This window comes from Physeter macrocephalus, chromosome 6 (assembly GCF_002837175.3).
Source record: "Physeter macrocephalus isolate SW-GA chromosome 6, ASM283717v5, whole genome shotgun sequence".
NCBI lineage: Eukaryota > Metazoa > Chordata > Mammalia > Artiodactyla > Physeteridae > Physeter > Physeter macrocephalus.
Genome location: NC_041219.1, coordinates 61191331 through 61199224, shown reverse-complemented (window position 1 = coordinate 61199224; position 7894 = coordinate 61191331). Strand labels below are relative to the sequence as shown.

Sequence of the window (7894 nt, the reverse complement as noted above, 5' to 3'; positions counted from 1 at the left end):
CCCCGGTCCGGGAAGATCCCACATGCCGCGGAGCGGCTGGGCCCGTGAGCCATGGCCGCTGAGCCTGCGCGTCCGGAGCCTGTGCTCCGCAACGGGAGCGGCCACAGCAGTGAGAGGCCCGCGTAACGCAAAAATAAATAAATAAATTTATTTTATTTTTTTTTTTTTTTTAAAAAGGTAGTTACCCTTAAAAAAAAAAGTATATATATAAACTGAATCACTTTGCCGTACAGCAGAAATTAACACAGCATTGTAAATCAACTATACTTCAATAAAAAAATTTAAATTAAAAAAATAACTGATCATAATAAAATGAAACATGGCCTTATATAAGGATATATTTTCAAAGCAGAGAAAATTAAAACATAAAATTCCCATTTAAAAAGTCATAAGAGCTATGCAGATAATTTAGCTAAGACAACATAATAGATAACCACAGAGGGACTTCCCTGGCGATCCAGTGGTTAAGACTCCTCGCTTCCATTGCAGGGGACGCAGGTTCGATCCCTGCTCGGGGAGCTAAAATCCCGCATGCCACACAGCACACAGCCAAAAAAAAAAAAAAAAAAAAAGATAATCACTGAGTGGACCGGCTGGAGTAGGTTATCAGGGGAAGCGTCTGTGAAGATGTAACCCCTAAGCTGAGATCTGAACACGGAGGAGCCGGATGTGAGAAGATTGTAGAAAGACCTTCCAGGCAGAGGAAACAGCCTATTCTAATATCCTAAGGCAGAGTGGTTTGGGAGTGTTTGTTCAAACACTCCAATCTCAGCAGCTGACTCATAGTGAACCGTGGAAAGAGTGATATGAAAGAAGGAAGGAAAGTGGGGCGATCCCATCAAGCTCTGTAGGGGGTAGGGAGTTTTTATTTTCGGCGCATGATGGAAAGCCGTTGGAAGGTTTTCAACAGGCATGTATAACGAGCTGTTTTAAAGGTGATTTCTCAAAGCTCACTGTGACTGCTCTATTGGGAATGGACGATGACGCAGCAGCAAGAGGGCATGTGAGAAGACTGGGTAGGAGGCCAGGACGAGATCCGAGTGAAAGGCCGTGGCCTTGGGGACCAGGGAGACGGTGGAGGAGACGGAGGGAAGTAAACACGAGCCACTTCAGTGATAGCATTGACTGGGCTTGCTGGTGGTGTGGATGTGGGGAATGAGGAAAAGGGAAGAGTGAAACTGAGTCCTAGTCCTGGGCTTGAGCATCTGGATGGATGGCAGTGCCGTCTACTGAGCCGGGGTAGTGGATTTGCGGTTGGGACGGAGAGTGCAATCTGGGTTTTCTGGGGAATGATGCTGCCCGGGGCATCCGGACACTGACTCTGCTTTGTCCCCTGAGTGAGGCTGTGTCTGAGTTTCGTTCATGAAGCAGGAAAACCTGATGTGTCAAACATTCCCTTAAACAGGAGCGTAAAGCACAGATTGCTTGTGTAAATTCTTCCTACATAGTGGTAGAAGCCCAAGTCTAAAAAGATTGGCAGATAAGGTACAAAGTTTCACTTTTGCCTGATGAAAAATTCTGGAGATGGTTGATGGTGAGGGTTGCACAAACTCAATGCCACGGAACTATACTCTTAAAAACGGGTTAAAGTGGTACATTGTATGTAGTATATTTTACCACAGTTGTTAAAAAGAATAATTTTTTACTTTTTTTTTTTTTTTTTTGCGGTATGCGGGCCTCTCACTGTTGTGGCCTCTCCCGTTGCGGAGCACAGGCTCCAGACGCGCAGGCTCAGCGGCCATGGCTCACGGGCCCAGCCGCTCCGTGGCACGTGGGATCCTCCCGGACCGGGGCACGAACCCGTGTCCCCTGCATCGGCAGGCGGACTCTCAAACAATGTGCCACCAGGGAAGCCCAAGAATAATTTTTTAAAAAGACTACGGCACAGAACAAATTAGGCCTCTCAGAGCACCCAGGATCTTACCTTGGGTGGAAAGTATCTTGTGGTCTCCCTGCCCCTTCTGGGCTTCACACTGGCCAGGGCAGTTGCCCCTGACTATTCGCCTCCTTTACGTCCATATATAATCTTGGCTAAAAACACCGGGACCTACAGTGTTGTGCGGATGTGGCTTCTTGCTTTTCCTCTTTTTTTTTCATCACCTGGAACGTGGCAGAGCCTGTTGGACACCGGGGATGGTATCCAGCAGGAAATGGACGTTGCAGTCTGAGTTTCCAGTGAGGTCAGGGCTCAAGACACTGATTGGAATGTTTATTTTTCTCCTTCAAGATCTCCCATCAGGTGGAAGTTGGACCATCACATCTGCCTCTCTGGTCCCTTCTCACTGCCTCTTCTTCATCGTGTCCTTTCTTCCACTGTCAGTGTGTAGTCCCTATGTCTATCAGCTATTTCACAATTAAAGCAGAATATTAAAGAAATTGTAAGTAATTGAATCCAGTCATTCGACTTCCATAAAAATCTATACCAAAGAAAAAGCTGTTGTTGTGAAACTGTTTATCGCGTAATTAGTTTAAAAAGTGAAAACAGCACTTTTTGAATTAGTTTAAAGGAAATTAGTTTAAAAGTTTCTACAGCTTAAATGTCCAAATGCTAGGGAATGGTTGGGTAGAAAGTATAATGGATCCACCTGAGGGAATACAATGCAGATGTTAAAAAATAAGTTTGAGATGTAGAAATAAAATGTCACCTAAATTTCAGGTGAAAAACACCCAGTTTTTAAATTACATGAAAAAATTTTTAATTTTAAGGTATGCATAAATGTTAATAGTTGCTGGGACATGATAGAAATTAATATTGAATTTGTTTTATAACTTCCATAATACTTCTGTCATGTTACTGATTTTATAATTGCATGTATAAAATAGGGAGTATGTGGTAAAGATTCCATTTTCTCCAGTGGAAGTGGGAGAAAAGAGAACTTGGCTTGTGCCTAAACCTTTTAAGGGCAAGTGTGAAGGTAGTGAATGAAGTGGAATTAGAATCGAACAGTTCCTGTGTCAGCCACCAGGGGGCACCATCAGCCCAGAACCGGTGGCTATCTAGGGGCAAAGTTGCACCAACCCCGGACTTGGTGTGCAGCGGGCTGTCTGTATCTACAGATGTTTACAAATTGTGTTTGTAATTCTATTTATGAATCTGCCCGTGTTGATGCATTGAGATTGCCCCGTAAAAATAAATATCTGCCTCCTGGTCAGAGTGAAATTCAGTAGATATAAGTTTGGTGGTTTGTTTCCAGATGAACTCTATTTCCTGTCATTGACTAATATTTACAGACTGAAAGTTTGAAAGGTAATAGTGTACTCTGTTCATTCTGTAAAACCATTGCAGCTTGGCATTATTTAATGTTTGTTTTTGGAGCTTGGTGGTCTGTCATTCCTCCAAAGACTAGAATAGGGGAATTCAGAAATAGAATAAATTGAAAGTCTATTTGCTCAGCTGGTTGTCAAGTTAATAGTCCCTAAATTTTTTATCTAGTGAAGTCACTTGAAAATGAAACTCAAAAGAGCGGTTGGGGACACATTTCCCACCTCCTTCTGTAGCTCATGGCTACGTGACTTGACCACACCCCAAAGGCAAACATCGGTGGGTGAGGTGAATGGAGCAGGTGTGGAGGATCCCTGTGTGGTTCTAGGATCTTTGCCAGTAGATGAATCTTATCAAGAAATGGGAATAGCCCTAGCTTTGCTTTATTTATGACCTTGTATTCTTGAGAAAGAAAACAGCTGTTTTGGTCATTCTTGTCAATGGCCTTATTTTAAGTTTTGAGTTCACACATATCACAGAGCATTTATTTAGCCTTCTTTTTGAACTTTAAAATGAAATATGATGAGTCCTGCTCTTTTTAAAAATATCTGACACGACCTAAAAATACAGGTGCTGTTTATCTCGTGGTGACACTATGCCTATGAATGTGATATCACCTTCAGCAGAACTTCTTCAGCATTGCTGATGGAATTTCAGGCATCTAAATTCTATTTTAGAGTGTCCTAGAGCAGGTATCCACAAACTTTTTCTGTTGAGGGCCAAATAATAAGTACTTTAGGCTTTTCAGGCAAGGCTTAGTGGGCCATATGCAATCTTTTGGACCTCCTCACTTCCGTCCTTGTAGTAGAAGCAGCCATAGTAATATGTCAACAAATGGGCATGCTTGTATGCCAATAAAACTTTATTTATGGACACTGAAATGTGAATTTCATATAATTTTCACATGTTACAAAATATTATCCTTCTTGATTTTTTTCAATCATTTAAGAATGTAGAAACCATTCTTAGCTCGCAAGCCATATAGAGACAAGTGGCCATAATTTGCTGACCCCTGTCCTAGATGGATTAATAAGTGACAGTTCTAAAGGACCTCTGAGTAGTGTGAAGCTTAGAGAGTAGTCAAGATGTCACAAATCTGAAGTTGCCTCTGGATCTGTTTGTTAGCAGAGAGGAGAGTGAGGTCTAGTTTAGAAACTGGTATTGAGGGGAGTTGAAATAGAAGATGGAAAAGAGAAGAGGGGATAATCACCTTTGCTTCCTTCCTTGTGTTTCCGCCGTTCTAATTTAAGTGAAATGATTAGCCAAGTAGCAGAGTGATACAGAGCAATTCAAGTGGTCTTTCTCTGCCCGGGATTGCTTTAACCAGCCTTTTCAGTTCGAGCTGTGGTAAACGGCATGTGTGACAAAGAGCAAAACTCTAAACTTTCTCACACAGGAGGAGGATCTGAGGCTGGTTCCTCCTCAGCAGGAGTTGGGACTGTGTGATTTTCTGCTATTTATGCTAGCCCCGTGGCCATAATGATTTCAAATACTGGTCCGTGGTCCTCAGAACCTAAGATATTGGCTCTAAAATTTTAATCTTCAAGGGTCAAAAGAAAATCTCTCAGATCGCCTTCCTCCCCTGAGTACGGTACTGAAAGCTGGTGGTTTTCTTTTTTGTTTTTTTTTTTAATATTTATTTATTGGGACTTCCCTGGTGGTCCAGTGGTTAAGAATCCACCTTCCAATGCAGGGGATGCGGGTTCGATCCTTGGTCAGGGAACTAAAATCCCACAAGCTGCAGGGCAACTAAGCCCGTGTGCTCTAGAGCCCACGTGCCACAACTACTGAGCCCGTGTGCCACAGCTACTGAGCCCATGCGCCACAGCTAGGAAGAAGCCTGTGTGCCACAACGAAAGATTACACATGCCGCAAGGAAGATCCCGCCTGCCGCAACCAAGACCTGATGCAACCAAATAAATAAATATTAAAAATATAAAAATGCAGGCTCTTAGTTGCGGCGTGCAGGATCTAATTCCCTGACCAGGGGTCAAACCTGGGCCTCCTGCATTGGGAGCACGCAGTCTTAGCTGCTGGACCACCAGGGAAGTCCCTGAAACCCCTTTTTTTCATTGAAAACCGTCATCAGCTTTGTGCTGCTGCCTTGGCTTCAGGGACCCTCCAGCTTCCTCCTCCTCCTCCTTGTGGAAGGCAAGTCACTGGGATTTTGTCTCCTCTCCTCATTGTCCTGTGGGCTACCCCCCCACCCCCCGTGATGTCTCCCCTAGTGATTGCTTGTTTCCCAGTTGTCACCGCAGTCCCAGCTGGCACAGCTTGTGCCTCCCACCAGCATTTTCTCTGCCGGTCCTCTTCCTGCCGCGTCATCCCAGCCCAGCTGCCTTCCCTGGCCTTGGCCCCTGAAGGGTCCCCATCTTCCTAAACCTCTTGCTGCCCATGCTGAGCTCCTCTTAGCCTCTCTGCTGGTCCCCCCTCACCTCTTCCTTCATTTGCCCGATCCTCCTCCGTACATTTCTCTTCTCCTCTGGGCCAACACTCTAGAAATAAACCACAGCAGCTGGGGGAGAGGCAGGGTCGTCAGGATCTGATGTAGCAATTCGTATTTTTCCATTTTGCACCATGAAATGTCAAGAATCAACAGTGTGAGGTCTTATCGAACAAGCTGATAACGTTTGTCCTTGTTAACCTCCCTTCGCATGGAAATGTGGAAGTCTTTTTTACATTTTCTTTCCGTCTTCAGATTTTCCATCTTTGGCGGGAACTGATTTGCCAAGCCAGGAGGTAGCCCAAGAAGAGTCTCTGTTCCGCAGCAGGTCTTCACACACCATCACTCCCACGCCCCCTCCTCCCACAGGTGATTCAGAGCCCACGGTCTTCTGGAGAGATTCATTTTCTCGGAAGTTTGGATCCTCAGATCACTTGGAGAAACTACTCAAGATTGATCTGGCGAGTCCACAGTGGACTGTTTATAAAGCAAAAGGCCACTCTCAGAACTCACCATCTTCCTCAGAACAAACGGGAGCTCATCTGCTGCCTGAAAATGTGACAGTGTTCCTCAGTACGGTGGCATTTGCTGCCCTGCCTGCCATCCTGGCCACTCCAAAGCCTGCATCTCTCGCGGCCGCCAACTCTGCAGGGATACCTTCTGGGACTTCTCAGCCTCACGGGGCCACCTCTGCCCCACCTGTAGCCACGGTCACTAACACGACCACAACTGAGGCTCCGACTTCCATCTTTAGGGCATCGGCAGATTCGAAAGGCCCACCAGACACGGTGCCCTTTAGAGACATTGCCAGCTTGACTTTGAACACAGAGGTTGCCCGGGACCCTGCTACATTTCCTTTGTCAAATGTGAATTCTCCCACTACAGATACAACAGCTTCCCAGGAAGATGGGAAGGCCAGCTCTGGTGGGCCCTCCCTGAGCCGTGCTCCAGAAAGACAGCAGGGCCTCGCATTTGAACAGTGGCTCCTGGTCGGGACCATGCTTTTTGGGGTTCTGTTCTTCGCCATAGGCCTGGGTCTCTTGGGCAGAACGCTCTTAGAATCCCTCCGCAGGAAACGTTACTCGAGGCTTGATTATTTGATCAATGGCATCTATGTTGACATATAAGGAGGACATTAGATGCCTCTTTTTTTTTTTTTTGGCCGTGGGATGTGGGATCTTAGTTCCCCGACCAGGACCAGGGATCGAACCTGTGCCCCCTGCAGTGGAAGTGGGGAGCCTTAACCACTGGGCTGCCAGGGAGGTCCCTAGATGTCTCTTTATTCATGTAGTTACTAATAGCCCCTATGCAGCAAGGTTCTGCTGATTTGCTCATCTTCGCAGGTTTTTTTCAGGTATTTTGAAGATAGGCAAAGATGCCTCCTTCGAAAAGAAGCGGGGGAAAGAAACAAACTGGGTCATTTGAAGGATGTGTCTCTAAAATATTAGCTGAAAACAAAGCTCTACCTAAAGCAATAAAGAATAATTGCCACATCAATTGGAAAACGACTGGCTTTTTACAAGGAAAAAGGGTTAGGACTCCTAGGCTCCAATTCATTAATATTTCTGGTTCCAGATAAAGTCGACTGTTTATGGTATTAATTCTAATGGATTTACTTTCCTTTTTATATGAATTCCAATAAAACTTATTCCAGATGTATTTCCTTCCAATTAAATATCTGAATAAATCTCTTGGTACTCAGTAATGTTCTTGTAAGTGACACGTCCAGCTGGATAACTTTAAATTTATTCCCACCAGCAAAATGATTAAATGATGAAAATATGTGTTCTAAGTTAAAATGACAAACCCCCCTTATCCCATCAATGAGCAAAAGAGGTTCCTTTGGGAGAATTCTAGCAGAATATTAGCCTGCATGGAGATGATGATAAGTTCTGATAAATGGCCAGATTTACTTTGGGTCTGTTCTAGTTAACTATTTTTTCAAAAAAAAAAAAAAAGAAAAAGTAAAACAGGCATTTTCCAAACTTAAGTAAATTTAAAATGTAACAATATTATTTATAAGTCCTTATCTAAACTTGACCAATAGTCAATTTTGGCTTTTTTGGAATAACATTGGAAATAATAGATAGCACGTAAAATTACAGGCATACCTCATTTTATTGTTTCACTTTATCATGCTACACAGATACTGCATTTTTTACAGATTTAAGGTTTATGGCAGCCCTGCC

General features: G+C 44.2%; 1 protein-coding gene across 2 annotated transcripts in view; it reads left to right on the top strand.

Moving 5' to 3' along the window:
* MANSC1 (MANSC domain containing 1) overlaps positions 1–7673 on the top strand; it is a 31426-nt gene extending 23753 nt beyond the window's left edge. For both annotated transcript variants that reach the window (XM_007113000.4, XM_007112999.4), the window contains one exon: positions 5961–7673. In XM_007113000.4, coding sequence (XP_007113062.2) covers positions 5961–6832 — 872 coding nt within the window. In that variant the 3' untranslated portion in view covers positions 6833–7673. The remainder of the gene's footprint in view (positions 1–5960) is intronic.
* The last annotated feature ends 221 nt before the right edge of the window (positions 7674–7894 follow it).